The following is an 18,004-nucleotide window of genomic DNA, read 5'->3' as shown; positions in this document are numbered from 1 at the left end:
TTAATGATACAACTAAAATGATTTGTTTAATTATCCACCTAACGGAAGAAACGTTTTAAAGTCATTAAAACAGCATGTGATATCAGTATGAAAATGTAGGGAATTTGCTTAACTACTTTTGAACAGTATCAGAGAGGGTTATGGATGTCAGAGACAGAGCAATACCCAGAGGCTGCAAGTAAGAAAGCCAGAATTTCCAGCAGAAAGGTGCTATTATCTTCCCAGGTGTTACATGTCTGAAAGGAAAACTGTAAGTAAAGCATTTAATTTCTTTAAGTGATTATTTATTTATTTGTGTATATGACTATGAGCTCTATCTGCCTGGAGTGACGACCATCACTTCATTTTGAAATGCATTGATCACATAAATTTCTCATCTCCCTCAGGTATTATGTTCAACCTGACATGTAGAAGGTATTTAATTTACAGATACACTGAAAGAACACTCTTCCCTATATGTTTTCTTTACAGAATATTTTAAAAAAATGTTGATTCCAAAGTTTTTAATTTTCTTTCTGCTTTCATGCCTCTGTAAGTCAATCTGTCACACCAAGTTTTGTGCTCAGGTGGGAAAACTATCACAAAAAATCATGATGCATAAATTCAAATGACTCTTTCTTCAAAGGCTGTAGGTGGAACTGATCTATGATATGCATATAAAACTGATTACTACCTTAACAGAATTATTTTAATAAATTATGGTAATTACTTCAAGCTATCAAATTAAGCTGGTAGAAATACATATGTTTTGACCAGCTCATGGTTTGGAGCTTGGAGGACAGGCATTTATGCCAAAACACTCATACAATCTTTTTTTTTTTTTTTTTTTAAATTAAATAAATAAAATATTCTGAGAAAACACTCAAGCTGAAATATCAAAGGAATAGCACCCTACAAAATTACTGAACCAAAACTACCTAAGTAATTTTCACGTATCTCTCCTAAGACATGTATCTAAAATACCAGGTCAAGCATGACAAAGTCAGCTGTGAAGGAACTGGACATAAAATTCTTTCTTACACAATTTTTAACTGTATTTTAGCAACCACAGAATTTGTCCTTTTGCAATGCTGCCTCTCATTTTCTGTCTGTCCTGAGCACTGTGCTCAAGCATTAATACACAGCAGGTTTGGTAATTACAATTTTTAAACAGTCAAATCTAAAGGCAACAATCTGGATTTTTAATATTCATCTGATTTCTCTAACCTTGTAAACAACATTAGCAAAGCAATCGCTGTGTTACTCTAAGTAACAGGGGTCTCATGCAGATCAGTTTACTACATGCCCAGATACGTTCCATAAATCTTGAAGTCATGGGTTTAAAGTCAGGGAAATCAGACAATGACACAATTCTTAAAAACAAATTAAAATAAATTTAAAAACCCCATATTTTAGAAGAGTTCCATTTCCCCTTCCCTGAAATTTAAAAAAAAAAAAATCAATAAATAAAAAGTAAAACTTGAGATGTGGACTCTAGCTTTGCTTGCACCAGAGAGATTTTGATTAATTTCTGTCACTCTATGTGGAAAAATGAGTCAAGGGGAAGAATATTCATGTGTCACCACAGGCTAACAGCAGAGGCAAGAGATCCTGGACCCAACCTGGTCTCGGTTCAGTACATTTTCAGCTAAGATAGTATTGTTTAGAGTTCCTTGAGGGGCTTCTGAGTATGGTAAGATAGAAGTAGCAAAAAGAGCTAAATAAAGGCAATGTGATGGAGGTGCTAGACAGTGTTTTTTAGGTTATATTTTTTGAGTGTTTCTCCCTTTAAACTTTACTTGCAGGTGAACAATCCATATTCCGTGTGACTCTATTCTGTATCCAAAAAGTAGAAATAACAGTTATTTAACTTGACTATTTTCTATCTTGTCTAGTTATCCAGTGAAGCAGCTGAGCAAAGACCTGATCTGCATGGCACTGAAACAGAAACAGCAGCAAGAGGAACAGATGAAGTTACTTTTAATTAAGCCAACAGCACTGGAAGTAATATCTACATGGACGTCAAGTAAACCTCCTCATCTGCAATTTTAAGGTCATTTAAATCCACCTTATGATCATATTTCTACCCTAAAATAAATTCAGCTATAGTTTTTGCCCTCTTCATGATCCTCTAAAATTCCCAGAACAATGTGAAAAGGCTTTAGTTTCTATAAGATCAAATAAACAAACTTGGCCAGTTACTGATGTGATAATTGCCCACATCTGAGATATAAGTTGCTCTGGAAGTACAGGAAATTATCAAAGCAGTGCAAAGAATAACTGGAAGTAATGGAAGGATGTCGCTGTTGTCCGTAGGGATGGCGAGAAATCACGATATGAATTCAGGATAAAATGGGATTATTTAATTAATTACAGACTCATTTATATAGCATTATTTGCAAAAGTGGTATAACATTATTGGGTGCTTGACCATATGCCTCCCAGAGTGATTGGCTGAATGCTACGACACCTATTTCAAAATATTTTCTTCAGTGTGGAAAACAAGACTGTGCATAACAAGTTTGCACCTGTGGGATAAAGCCTTGGTTTACAAAACCCTCTACACTGTTGACAGCTAGCTTGCATGAGAAAGGAGACTTTCCAAGCAGCTGTAAAAAATAGGAAAATTTCTCTGCCAGCCTTTTCAGCATCTACAGAAGGACTTCAGAAAAACCACGACTTAAGCTGAACACTTCGAAAAACTTACTTACTATCAGATTTAATCAAAAGGTTTTAAGGGAAGCCATATAACCCTGTAATCGGGAGCACTGAACCCGGCACTACAAACACACCACATGGAAAAATCTAATACTCACAGGAGCTGGGACTGGATGACCTAATGTATCTTTTCCACACATGATTCCTAAGGCACTGTAATTTTTATAGCAGAACCATGTACTACTCTATTGTACTGCACAGTGAAGAGCTTATAGCAAAATCAGATGATAGTATCAAGATAAAATTACCAGTAGCTTTAAATAAAAATTTCATGTTTTAGTTGAGGACTTCATATTCATCGGCCAATTTAATGTGAAACACGAATATGAACCAAACATTATTTTCATGTTCATCTGCCAGAACGCCATTACAATGGCTCCCTTTTACATGGTACTTTTTATTTGCAGAAAGTGTTAAGAATTTGAATTGCCTTTAAAGAATACTGTGTAAAGTCACAGATGTAAGCCATGGTGATTACACAGTAGGATTTCATTCATTTTAACCTGAAGGCTATGATTATGCCTCTTATGAGTGTAAGAAAGCATTTCCTGCCCCTGTAGCAAATTTCTTCAATAACACTTGCATTCAATTCAATATTCCTAACACTTGTAACGTGTTTAGTTTGAGATAAGAAGATGGGAAAAACGTAAAATAAATTGTAATACGGGTTTATTATTTTAAGTTTTCTTATTGACACAATAGTTTCTGCACACATAAAGACACGCTTATCCACCATTAGTGAACAAAAAGGGTCAATACCAAATTGCAAAAAGATGTGGAAAGAAAAAGAAAACGGATGTGTATATGTGACAGAAGAAAAAGACTACCACCAAACTGACTTCAGCCAAAATATTTTTTTTACATGAACATGAAACTTAGCACAAATCTGCTATCAACATATTTATTCTACATATCAGCAACAAATACCCTGACACACAAACACAGAATATAATGCTAGATAAGAGAGGGAACCTGTTCATTGCCACCCATTTTCTCTTCTATCTCTATTTTGAGTCTTCACAGTTTCTGTATTGTAGGGATGTGTCTTACAGACCTCCATGTTATATGGATTCCAGTTACAATAGAAATCACAACCATCCATATGTACAATACAAATTCATTTTCAGTTCTGAAAAGGAGTGCACGGTTTCTGAGATTAAGATCAAATACATGAACACCTTTAATACCTGATGACATAGCTCATGTACAATGACCATGGTGACATCCAGTAGGTATAAAATAGAAGAAATGCTTGGATCTAGCAGTATCCTTTGCTCCACGAAAACACTCAGTCCCCAGTTTTCCATAGCAGCATATGGATGCTTAGGCACAGCTAACAGATCTAGAAATAGAAATAATGTATGTTAACTCCTTGTGGGAACTACTATGCTGAAGAACTATTGTAAGAAGGACCATAAATCATCACTAAAAGCATTTTAAACTATGTACATGGGAAAAAAAAACAAAACAAAACCTTAATTTCAGCTTTTTAGTAGTATTTCTTAGGAAACATTAATAAAATACTCATTTTTATCTTACACCACTATCTGCTCACAAATGATTACCATGTTATTGATGTAATACAATACTTAATATTTCTAGTGAAGCTTTCTATACAGAATCCAGCTTATTTACAACACCTTGTTCATTTACTTCTAGGTTTGATACTGCTTCTCATGTTTACTATACCACATCAGCACAGTAACACAGACTTTTACCACAAGTTATTTTTTATCTTTTCATTAAAGCACCTCCTTTATGAACATCTTACACATCAAACTGTATGTAATGACTGACATTAAGGGGTGCACTGAAGAAATACTGTTTCATAACATCAAGAAAAATGGCAAACTGTTCCGAATGCCCAGTTCTTACTAAACAAGGCACCTTCCAGTGTGCAGTGTTGCTAGCACACATCCTCGGGGAGCAAGACTGCTGAGAGCCACCTCTCAGCCCTGCCAGCTGGAACAATGGAACCATACACAACTTCAGGAGCATTACTTCAATTTTCAGTAAGAAAACATTAGGAACAAGATGGGACAGTCCTTCATCAAGGAAAAAAAAAAAAAGCACCACGGAATCTCTTTCAGTGGCAAGAGGTTGAACAAGACAATACCACAATACATGTCTTAGAAAAATCTTACTGCAGAAGATTGAAAAGAACTAAATTGACTATCAGTCTGGAAAGAAATCTAAAATTACAGTAAATTTCCACACAGAATGAACCAATGCACAATGCTGCTTCACAGCAAAAAACATCTGAAAAGAGCCCAAAAACAACTTGTCTATCAGAAGCCCAGTGCAACCCATGTACAAATCAGACAGAATTTTGGAAGCTACAATGTTACATCAGCATGGTGCTCCCTCCAGTCAAACTAATTAGCCTGACTTCTCAATTAATTAGCTGGGCTGCCACACTCCTCTCTCATTTGCCTCTACTACTTCTGTTTCCAAACCAAGTTCATTAGCAGTTATCACAAGTCTATCTAGATGGTCCTTCACTGGGAGACTTCCTAACATGAAAAAGAGAAATTCTGACCTAATTATTCTAATACTCTAAATTGTATTACAGCACTGTAATAACCTCTCCTAGGTTTGTCTGTTTTGGGTTGCCAATGCATGTGTTGGAATTGGCTTGGAGAACAGACTGAAGGAGCTCTACTTCAAGATTCATAGGAAGTTGCCACTGAAATACTGGGAAATGAGCATGTGGTTATATTGTGGCATTCCTAAAAAGGGCCTGCTTTAAGAAGCATAAAAATACCAGCCTCCTAGTGGAAGCTAGGTAAGTCTAAGAGCTACTTCCAAATACATGCAAAAAATATCCAAATCACAGAGACACACTTCAAATGCTAAAGAATAAATATTTTATAGAAAAGCAGACATTAGAACATGAGCCTAATTAAACAAAATGAAGTGAAAATCCAAAATGTGGTGTTCAAGATTAGACATGTGAGTAAATTCAAAACTATGTGCTTTCCTTTTCTTCTTCAGTTGAAGCTTGAACTGTACAATTTTTTTAGAATAACTGCAATTTCTTACAAATGACATGCAAAATGAAAAACTCCTGCCTGCTATACAAAGAAGGAATAGGGATGGAAAAAAAAAAAGACAAAAACATTACTGGGTTGAATCACTGAAGTTAACGGCAAATCTTCATTAACATTAAACAGGGATCTCTCCCATTCTCAACTCTGTAAAGAAAGCTGCAACTTCTCCTACACCAATTAAACTTTCCTCCAAAAGGTGTCTTCAGAAGATGCATACTGTTCTTATTTACCCCAATTAAGCTTTCAGCATTTTCCTTCAAACACAGAACAGAACTAGCACAAAGTAAAAACCAGGTCCGTACTTTTCACTGATCCTTTCGTCTCTTTATTCTCCTTTGGGCTCAGTTGTAGTTTTCGGTCTTTCTTTCCAGTCAAAATGGATAGATGTTGTAAGTGTCATCCAGTAATAAACTGGAATAACTCTTGTGGAACAGGGAAACAAGGGTGAGGTCTCACACCTCACACATCTACAGGCTAATTATAGACTGTCTTTCACTATTTGTGTCGTTGGTATTGCTTTGCTGGTTTAGACTGATACTTTATAGCACTGAGAGCACCAATAAAACCTTCCAATCTGATGGACAAATAACTGCCATGCAGGTAGGCAACCACAGAGGGATATTTTAAATCACTTTCTTCCAACACAGCCCCATTGCTCTGCATGCCTGAAAGTCCTTTCATGCATCAGGTACTGCTGAAAGGGCTTTTCTGAAGAGAGAAAACAAAACATATTAGATAACCCTGTCAGTTTCCAGAATGCTAATCCTTGCAGGTGACATGAGCATACCAATAATGTTGAGTGAGTAGGACCACACTACTGTTTCTAGTACATGGTCTGATACACTTTAATGCCAAAGGAGAGGCTTTCTTAACCTCCACTGACTGACAGAATGGTCTCTGAAAATACTCATCATCACAAGATATTTTTGCTTCTTATTGTCCACATCTAAACTCTGAATATCCAAGTCTCTTTGATGGCTTCAAAAATTTCTACTACCTTTAAATAAAATTCCAAACACATCTAGTTTTGTAGTAAAAGACATAATAATCTATATCTTTCTCTGGGGAGTAATAAACATTTGATTTCAGAGGAACAATGTGTGATGTTCAAGTCTCAACATGAGAACTTGTATTGCCCTGTTTATCATGCCATTAGAGCCCTGAGCAAGGTATCCTGTGATCCTGGAGGTGACATCTGTTAAGGTTTTAGTGTCATTTTTAAGGAGTAAGCTACAAAAGGGGGAATGATGATGCACATTTTGATGGAAACATCATTCACACATATTACTGCACGGAAGTGTTCTGCACTAACTGCAAAATGGGAACTACTGAATATATAACAGCTTGTGTACATGCTGCATCCAGTCACTCTCCACACTATTTAATTAAATTCTTTGTAAAGCACTTGTGAATGTTTGATTATGTGGATATTGCTGGGGAAATAGAAATGTGTGTTACTGCTTGCAGAGAATAATATCCTCATGCATCATAAAACTGTTACTTGAGATTTCCTGATACAGCAATGCAGAGCCTGGTGTAGTGCTGGAATAATGGAGGGTTTCCACCTCCTGGCCTTCACAGAGACTAAATTCATGACCAACAAGTAAAAATTATATGGCTAAAATAAAATCACAAGAAAAAAATGTGTTGAAGCTTCACACTAACATGTTATACTAGTACAATTATTTGAATACAAGAATAGCATTTGGGTTTTTTAAAAATGCGTATCTGTGTGAATTTCATGAAAAAAAATTAAGTTACAGAAATTGTACATAGCTCAACAGCTTGATTTCTTTCCAAACACTTAATTAAGGCATCATAACTATGTGAGCTTACATCAAAATATAATCCTCTGACATTACTAGCAAGTTATCATCACAGTGCAAAATAGAAATTAGCAATTTCACACCTAAATTGGTCCCAAAGCAAATACACATTTGATGGGGGTTTTTAGCTATGAACTTAGTATCTGTGCAATATGCACAAATGATACTGTTTTTCAATCTTTGCCAATCATGGTATCTTCTAGGTTCTGTTAAAAACCATTATATTCCCCAAAGCATACAACTGGGAACATCGCTCTTACTTTAAATGAGAGTGAGGTTAGAACAGGATAGGATTAAATGCAAAATGATCCAGCTCTCACGCAGAGTACCATGAATTTGTGGGGCCTTTTCCCCTCCTTTATCACCCTACTCTTTTGCAAACATCAAAGCACCTTCTTCATCACTGTGATTCCATTACATTTAACCACCCCCACTTGAAGTTGGACAAGGATATTGGTAAAACAGGCACACATCCTTACTATACATATTTATATGAGTGTGCCTATAAACACAAAGAGACGTCCACATCCACATTTACTAACATTATGTACTGCAATCTTATTTGGTTTAGCTGCTGGTTGTAATGTAACCAAGGGCTAGATACCCCAGAACATATGACAGTATTAAATTTTCTCATATTCAAGGTGGAAGTTAAAAAGCACCTACTAAGGGGGGAAAAAAAATAACTAGATATATGAATTATTTCTGCAAATTTTCTGTTAGCATACATGAGAAGTCTCCCAAATAAATATCTGAGACCCTTGAAACACTGCAAGTTGTAAATGAGAACACAGAGTGAGAAACAAGAATTTTCTGTCAAGCATCTTTACATATATATTTTCCTTAATAAACACAGGAGGCATGCGGGAATAAACTGTTCACTCCATGAACTCCATGTTTTTCCCTTATAATCCCTACTTTTAGTACAAAAATGACACTAGAAAAGTAATTTGAATTTATCTATGTGCCTCTCATAATATTATTTTCAGTCATTTCTTCAGAGGCTTTCTTCAGGATATTGGTGCAGGTATCTTGCTCCCAGGATTTCCACATTTCCACTTTTTTGACAACAAATTCGACGAATTAAGAGGAAGCATGGACTAGTGTCAGTTTATTTAAGTCATGCCATAAGTATGTTTTTTGCCCTTTCCTAGTACTGCATAATGCAATCAATAGCTTTAATAAATCTCTCTAAAGGCCCTGTGCAATTTCCTAAATGAATGCTACTGTACCAATAAAAAAAAAAAAAAAAAAAAAAAAAAAACTATTTACCAGAAGGGTTTATATTTCTGCCACTCAGATTCCTTAATCAAAGTAATTTGTTTTACTAAGTAAAAGATGCTTTTCTACAGCACAATACCATTTCATGATTTATGCAGATTTTAAGGAACAAGCCAAATACAAAAAGTGACAGCTCTCATTAAAAAACATGAAGTCAAACAGTAGTTATTGTAAGAAATATCCAAATTTTCTACTGATAAAGAACATATAATAATGGTACTTATAAGAAATATCTAAATTAGCTACTGAATTTTTTTTTTCTGCACTGTTTGATTAGTATATGTCAGAGAAGTTTGTTCTGGAAAACTAAGTAATTTCTCTATATACTTTCATCCCCTTAAAAAGATATAGGGGGGAAGGAGAAGGAAGGCAGGGGCGTGACACAACAGGATGACACACCAAAAAACCCAAACATCCCAGGATTGGTAAAAGCTCTCTCAAGCTAATATTTTCCTTGATACACTTTGAGACCCCCGATTTTCAGAAAGTACTCAGTGCACAATTCCTGAAAACTAAATCAATTCAGTATTTCACTTTTGGCAGTTAGGACCTAAATACCCTAAATTACCGGTCTTTAAACTTAACAGTATTCTTCTGTCTTAGCACATGTAAAGTATTCAAACACACAGACGCCGCAAATAACCTGGATGACACCCCCACAGGAAATCTTTGATTAACGTTTCTGTTCAGCTTATTCTGGCACCCATCAGTTTTTACCTCTAGGACTACACCCCCACTACCCTTCTGTAAGCTTGACACTGAACAACCCACATGGACATTGGCCTGCAGAGTTAATGCAAAGGTCTAAAATTGTTTGCCATTATTTCGGTCAAATCGAATGGCTTGTTGCAGACCCTGAGGAGAAATCACTTCCACACAGCAGTTTATTGCTGGGTTTTTTATTGCTTCTTATTGCTGTACAAAGTATTACTTAACATTAACTGACATAAACAATGGATGGATTCTCAGAGTGTTTGATACATATAGCAGATGTTTAATGCAATGTGAATATTAAAGGGTCCAAGAGGGAAGAAAAGGTGGGAGAGAAAGCTGGGGAGGGTAAGGAGAGAGAATATGCAGAAACACAGAAAGAAAAACTTTGCTATGTTTTCAAGCAACTGAGCCTTGACACTGGGTGATAGCTAGTTTATAGTTTAAGAAAATAAAATAGAAATCTGTTGATTTTATTTGACATGCATATTATTAAATTGCTTTCAATTTTGATACCCCCAGTCCATAGATCATTGCTTTGTTATTTCAAAGTATATCAAATTATTCAATGTTAAAATGAAAAATGAATGCAGTCACCCATTGAGGATGAATTGTGCATCATCTTGGTTGTATTGATCTGCACAGGAACAATGCCCTACTTTTAAAATAATACCTGGACAGATCATTATTATCTATTGCTGCACAGTATTAAACAAGGAAAAAAAAAATCTTTCACGAAGTTTTTTATAAACTTTTTTTTCTCAGTTTCAGCCTTATGGGGGAATTCAAACAGGGAGTTGTACGGATCAAACCGGGACACAGACTGAAATGAGCTCAGGTTTCTGTTACTCCAGGTAACAGGGGTAGTACTGTATATGTATCCCCTACAGTATATAAACAATAGATGAACAGAGAAAATACATTCCAACTCTCAACACAGAAATATCTGGAGAGAGGAAAAAACAAGAAATATTTTTGCTGCCTTCATAAATACTGTTTCTAACATAAATACTAAGAGCACTGACATGATGGAAAATTGCCAACAGCCATTTTCCTACCACCAGAGTTAATAGAGCATGAGGATTCTATGGTTGAAAACAACACGACACTGATTACTGAGCACTATCAGTATGAATGCTGCTGCAAAGAAAATGATCAAGTGCCACTGCCATATTCCTTCTCTTTGCTGCAAAATCAAGGTGCAGGTACACAGAAACTCCAGAACTCCATTCTACTCAAGACTAGTAATGAGATAATTTTTTTTTTCATCTGGCACACATTAAACTGATTTGCTTCACAGTAATAAAGAGAGGAATGTCTGCATAAGCACAACACTCTATATACCAAGATTTATGCCTTTATATTTGCATTTAAGTGAGATCACATTCACAGGTGATGGGCACAGTTTAACCCGGAAAGTAGAAATAGGAATTTTGGGAAGACGGGCAGTTATTTAGCACTAGCAGTATCTTATATTTCACCTGGAGATAAAATTACGATGTACCTAATCATATTCACTACATCTGAAGGCAATGTTTTTGTGAGGACTGTTATCTATTTATCCTCTCTTCCAGAGTAAGATGAAGAAATGCAAATAGACTGTCCTGGATAGCTCCTGAGATACTGTTTTTAGATCTTGCTGTGCATCCTAAGTCCCAGAACAGAGTTTATCTTACATTCTTTCGCAAATCCTCTCAATAGAGTAGATCAGGATAAAACTTTACTATCTTAACACTAAAAACAGTAATCTATTCATCACTTTATTAAATTATTTTTTTTAAATAATTATTTATATCACAATAAAAACCCATCATCTTGAATTCTAAAGAAATACAAGTAACAGAAGACTCACTTTGTCCTCATGCAAGTTCAAACTCTTTCCTTCCCACTCTTACCTAAGGATGCAACCATGTAAACTAAGTCTTGTCACAGAATCCATGTTCACAAGCGGCTCAAATTACACCCTGATGGATCAAAATACAGAACTCCAAGGTGAACTTCTTGATGCATTTAGATATCCTAGAGATATTTAACTAAGTGAATTTACTACTTCATTCTGTTACCTATCAGCATGGGCACAGCCTGCCAACCATGTGCTGTGTAGCTACTCATGACAGGTGAAAAATCACAGTTAAAAAGCAGGTATGCAAGATTGCGACAGAAAAAAATCATGCTTCTGCACAGTTACCCTGTATTTCCCACAGTAAAATGCAGCACCAAGATCCAAACCACCAAGAAGCTTCACTTTCCTGGCACAGGAGGGCTGAGTGATGGGCTCCACTCAGTACACACCCTGTTATGCAGAGGCAGGCAGCAAGTATGTGTCTCCAAATCAAGAGGCTCTTTTTTTAAGCATCTGGGCCCAGACTTACTCCTTAACACCACATGGTTATCTGGGGAAGGGGGGGAATGGGGGAAGTAATTAAAAGAAATAAAAGAAATTAGCAAGATGGAAAAGCAGAATAGCTGAAACCTTCACCAGAGCTGAAAATCTCTTTGAGCATGGAAAACAATGGGAAGAGATGAAAATGGTGCTTCGTTCTGCACCTGGAAGCAACTGATACTAGTGACAAGAAAGACAGTAATTAGAAAGTAGCCTTATTTCTGACAATTGTGGTTCCAGACATACTTCAAGTGTTTAATAGTTTCAATTAACTCAGAGAGTAGAACCCAAACATGAAAATCTGTCACAAAAATTGAATACTGCAAACTGCAAAAATAAAAAACCCCAGAAAAGAAATATTTGTTATCTGAAGTTACAAAACAAGAGCAACACACTAAAGAGAGGCTGGTGACCGAGACCAAATTAATTGTACTACTAAAGTTTGGCAAGGAGTTAACCAGAGCTGACAACAAAAGAGGCTGGGACAGTCCTGGGACAAGTATTTCAGGACCAGACTCCTGACTGCCTCAGAAAAAAAGGAAAAGCAGAGATTGGCAAACAACACAAGCCATCTAGTCCAGAACAAAGTTTACAGAGATCAGTCAGATCTCTGACACAGGGAGTAAGATTGATAATCCAATATCTCACCAGAAAATAAATGCAAGATAGAAAATCATCCAGAGATCAGAGAACATGTGGAGCTGCACATACAGTGACAGTCTGTTCAAGCAACAGTCCTTGTCAGAGTGGGGGAAAAATACTGAAAGGGTGATGGATTACATCTCTCCATTCCACCAGTGGAGTGACTATACTGACAAGGGGGATGATGACAGCAATACCTACCCCTATTAGTATTTCCTTTGTACTTTTATGATACACAAATGCCCCAGGGTATGGTATTGCTATACTTTTGTATAAAGTATGCCTTGTTAGTTCCCTTAAATCACATTTAAGCCAAATTTAGGTAAAAAATCAGTCATACATTTTATCAATAACTTTCAAACCTGACAACGCTGCTGAATGCTTGCTAAAGTTACCACCAGACAAAATCTATGTTTAATGTAGTTACACTGATCCATACCTACATCCATATTGAGCTGGCACTGACAAGGAGGTAATCACAGCTTAGATCCTTGTGCACACCTTATGTTTCACATTTCTCCAGTCATCGAAAAATTATTCACAAGTTCCAGTCTGAGAATTCATCTGCAAGAGATGAACTTCTCACTGAGTACTTTCAGGTGCACTTCTCCATTCCCTCTGAGATCTTCATATCCCTTCATCAGTGAAATCACAACAGGCTTTGAAATGTTCCTGAGATCTAAACAGACTTACATCTTTCATCCTGACTCCTTCTGTTTCCTCCATTTTTGAGACACAGTCTGTCCATTTTTCTTAATAGTGCTTGTTCACTTCCTTAGATATGTAAATATCTGTTTATTAGACTAAAAAACATCTTCCCTGCTAAACTGGCTGGTAAGCAGCTTCTTACTTCAGTGGGGGATAAAAACATTTTCCTCTCACTTTAGTAATTCATTTGCATTTTTTCAGTGTGTAATGTGACCTCCACCAGAGCTTACATTCTGTATCAATCTTTACTTCCATTATCCAAAGATCTAAATAAATACAATGTATGCAGCTCACTGCTGACTGCTGAGAGCAATAATCCCAACATACCAGTAATGAACCACTTTGGGATAACAATGGGCTTGCAGCAGCTGAACCCCACTGCAGCATCACTGTTCTCAAAGTTAGAGCAGAGTAAGACAACTGCAGGACATAACAAATAAGACAACATAAAGTAGCTACATCTTCCCTTGCTTTTGCACAAGAAAGAACCTGCATAAAATTGGAACTTTTTTTTACTGCCTACAAAAGGAAGTATTTTGAGAGGCCACTGATACCAAGTTTTCCTGTGTTAGATGAATATGCAAAATTCAGGCAGATGCCGTTTGAAAAGGTTAGGCATTAATCTTATGACGGCACAGACAATGTATCAAGTTTTACAGAGTAACATTTCATATGGGAAAATAAAGGAAGAGAGAGCAGCAAGAGGCATTCAACAACTTTGGAAAGATTAGGAAAATGCCAAGCTAAAACTAAACACACAAAAAAGGAAGCGCAAAGGACATGCATTGGAAGTATTGTAGTGGAAGTACAGAGAGCTGTTAGTGCATTGAGTACAGACAGAGCACAAGAGGAGCATTATCATCATGTCTAGTCTATGAAAGAGATACTGAGATTCCTTGGAATAATGGATTATTGTGACCCAATTTGTGCCAGATGTAGGGGAGTTTTAATCAGCAACTACTGTAAACACTACTGAGAAATCCTGTTTACAGACATCATAGAAGTGCATGAAAAGGCAACAAGAAGTGAGATAAAGAGATCTCCCTGTAATCCCACAGCCAATTCAGAAACAAGATGACAGAAAACATGAAGCTAAATTCTTGAAGTACCTTTAACGTCATCAGGGCAGTCCTCTAATAGACTCACACAATGGTTGGGACTGGAAGGGACCTCTAGAGGCTATCTTGTCCAACTCCCCTGCTCAAGGAGGGCCATCAAGAGCCACTTGACTAAGACTATATCCAAATGGCTTTTAAATATCTCTAACGACTGAGACACCACGATCTCTGTGCTCTTGGGGGTTTAGCAGATTACCTTTCCAAATTTAGTAGTTTGTCATTCTTTAAGACTTCATCACACAGTTTGAGTATTACCTCAAATTTAAATTAGCAAAATAGAACACAGATCAATCAGGCCTCCACAAATCCACAACTTACAGTCTTAGTTCAAAAGAGAGTATTTTATGCTAAAGTCTGATTAAAAATATGTTTTAAATAACAGCATTTTGTATAGTTTTACTAATGTATTTCCTGTAAAATATTTTTCTGTTAGTGTGCATGTTTTACTTAGAATACTACTCTAGAGTAAACAGAGAACTCTTGTCATGGTCAAATGAAATAACTGGTTTTGGTACTCAACAGCCAGAAGAATTACAGACAAAGAAGTATTTCTGCTTTTTCTCCATACATTTTGCATTTCACAAATTGCAGGATGATGACCAAAGCTAAGAAGGAAGCTTGGAAAACCAGAAGAACACTATCTTAAGCTAATGAGAGATGAGATCACTTCTGAAAAAAATGAAGATACGATGCTGAAGGAACTGAAAGATCCTGTCTCAGGGTACCAAGAAACACAGTGGGAAAAGCTGAAAAATATCACCAGAAGGCTTGAGAGATACAGTTGAAGCAGATGAGAAACACAGACAAACTGGGAAACAAGACAAAGAAGTGAAAAGTTTTCCTGAGACAGACAGTAAGTAAGGGGCAAGAAGCTGAGGAAATGTTGTCACAGGGACTATGAATAAAAACAGGATAAACATTTTGAGAGGATAAAGAGGGAGCAAGTGAACACACCTTGCTAGGACACATCTGCAATTCCTCAGGCTTATCCCAGTATGGTTTTGTGTATCTTCAATGCACAGAACAAGAAGAAACAGAAAAGCTGTGGAAAAGACCATCCACTGCTCAGGTATAAAGAAGTGAATGAGCTGAAGGTTCATGAGGTATTGAAATAACTCACTTCAGCAACTATTCAGTAATTAAAGAGAGATGTTAACACCCTAGATGCTCATGTACTCTGCCTTTTAGAACTTTGAGTAGCCAGAAGGGCTGCAGACAAGTTCTCAAGAGTTCTGGAAATTAATAAAGCCTTGGGAAAACTATAGCTTGAAAATCATTGAAGGGCAGGACTAACCTGATCTCCTTTGACAAGGTGACCTACCTAGTGGATGAGGGAAAGGCTGTGGATATTTTCTACGTGAACTTCAGTAAAGCCTTTGACTGCATTCCCCACAGCATTCAGCTGGACAAGCTGACTGCTCATGGCTTGGATGGATGCACTGTTCACTGGATAAAAAATGGCTGGATGATCAAGCTTGGGGAGTGATGGTGAATGGAGATACACTCAGCCAATGGCCAGTCACCAGTGGTGTTTCACAGCACTAAGCATTTGGGCCAGTTCTGTTTAATATCTTCACTGACAACCTAGGCCATGGGATCAAGTGCACCCTCAGTAAGTTTGCAGATGACACCAATTTGGGTGGGAGTGTTGATCTGCAGGAGGGTAGGAAGGCTCTGCACAGGGATCTGGACAGGCTGGATCGATGGGCTGAGACCAATTGTATGAGGTTCAACAAGGACAAATGCCCTGTCGGACACATGTGTCACAATAAGCCCATGCAGTGCTACAGGCTGGGGACAGAGTGGCCAGAAACTGGACAGAAAAGGATCTGAGGGTGCTGGCTAACAGCAGCTGAACATGAGCCAGTGCCTGGGTGGCCAAGAAGGCCAATGGCATCTGGACCTGTATCAACAATAGTGTGGCCAGCAGAACCAGGACAGCAATTGTCCCCCTGTACTAAGCACTGGTGTGTCTGCACCTCAAGTCCTATGTTCCATTTTTGGGCCACTCACTACAAAAAAGACACTGAGGTGCTGGAGTGGGTCTAGAGAAGGGCAGAAGAGCTGGTGAAGGGGCTGGAGCACAAGATTGATGAGAGGCAGCTCAAGGAATTGTTTACGCTGAAGAAAATGAGGCTCAGGAGAAACCTCACTTCTCTCTACAACTACGTGGAAGGAGTTTGTAGCCGGGGGGGGTTGGTCTCTTCTCCCAAGTAACATGCACCAGGACAAGAGGAAATGGCCTTGAGTTGCAACAGGGGAAGTTTAGATTGGGAGTTAGGAAATAATTCTTCTCTTAAAGTGTGGTCAGGCATAGGAACGGGCTGCCCAGAGAAATGATGGCATTATCGTCCATGGAAGTGTTCAAAGAATGTGTGGATGTGGCACTTGGGGACACAGTTTAGTGGTGAACATAGCAGTGCTTGGTTAAGGTTGGATTTGATGATATTAAAGGTCTTTTCCAACCTCAACAATTCTATGATTCTATGAAACAGCTTTACATGGTCAAGTTGTATTTGAGAGCAAACTATATACACAAAATGCAGTGACACAGAGAATTGAATGACCACGAGTATCAAAGATGCTGAAGGAAAAACAGCAGTTAAACTGAACAAGCAAAAGAAGCCATAAAAAGAAGTTTGAGTAAAGTGAACATAAAGCAGACAGAAATTCAGTACAATCAATTGAATCTGTCAGGTACAGAAGCTGAGAACCTTCCTGATCAGCCCTTGGCAACAAGAAAGATACCAAAACAGACGTAGCACGTTCTTCTCCTAAAATAGCACTATTTGTCCAAGTACAATCTTGTTTATGCCCCACGTTATACCGTGACATTACAAAGTCATGGAGATAGATGTCTGCTCTCAGTGCTACTAGCCCACTGAATACATGAACTTTTCCAATTATACAGAAATCAGAATGGTTTCCCTGAGTAGAATTCCATTCTCTGCATCACAGATTTAAACATTAAAGTTATATTAAAGTTATATTAAAGAGCCATAACAAAGTTAGGTTCACAAACCTCATCGAAACTTGATAACCGATGAATAATTTACATTAAGATAATACGGGTCTCATTTTAAAATGTTTCTATTATGATGACTTTTCTCTGTTAGAATCATAATTTTCCCATACCATCTTCCTTCATTATTATTTACAGAAAAAACAATTTCTGATCGTTCCTCTTAAAAGTAAAAATCCAATTAAAGATTTTGCTGCATCGGTAATGTTTGATGTAGACGATGACTGAGCATACAGGCTTTTCTTTTCAGAAAATGTATGAATAACTTGCACAGAACAAGTATTGTAATGTCTACTAGAAGAAACAGAATAACCTGCTAGATCTTCAGTATAATGAAAGGCACAAAAGAATGCCTAGTATGAAATCAGAATCTAATAGTCCCTTAATGTAGTAAGTCTTTTTGTTTTGACTCCCGTAAACACAGAGTACACAGCTACTTCAATGTGCACCATGGAAGCATTCTTAAAAATCTTAATAACATTATGCCCAGGACCATTGCAGTTCTGTAGTGAACTTAGTAAGCCAGGACACCAAGTCATCAAATCATCTGCACTGAAAGTATGCAA

At 37.2% G+C, this 18,004-nt stretch overlaps 1 protein-coding gene across 4 annotated transcripts in view; it reads right to left on the bottom strand.

Moving 5' to 3' along the window:
- TRHDE (thyrotropin releasing hormone degrading enzyme) overlaps positions 1–18,004 on the bottom strand; it is a 252,723-nt gene that overhangs the window by 126,125 nt on the left and 108,594 nt on the right. For all 4 annotated transcript variants that reach the window (XM_017733245.1, XM_017733246.1, XM_008632816.2 and 1 more), the window contains one exon: positions 3,885–4,039. In XM_017733245.1, the coding sequence (XP_017588734.1) occupies positions 3,885–4,039 (155 nt within the window). The remainder of the gene's footprint in view (positions 1–3,884; positions 4,040–18,004) is intronic.

Source organism: Corvus brachyrhynchos, unplaced genomic scaffold (assembly GCF_000691975.1).
Source record: "Corvus brachyrhynchos isolate BGI_N302 unplaced genomic scaffold, ASM69197v1 scaffold32, whole genome shotgun sequence".
NCBI classification, from domain to species: Eukaryota; Metazoa; Chordata; class Aves; order Passeriformes; family Corvidae; genus Corvus; species Corvus brachyrhynchos.
This window is presented reverse-complemented; position numbering and strand designations above follow the sequence as displayed.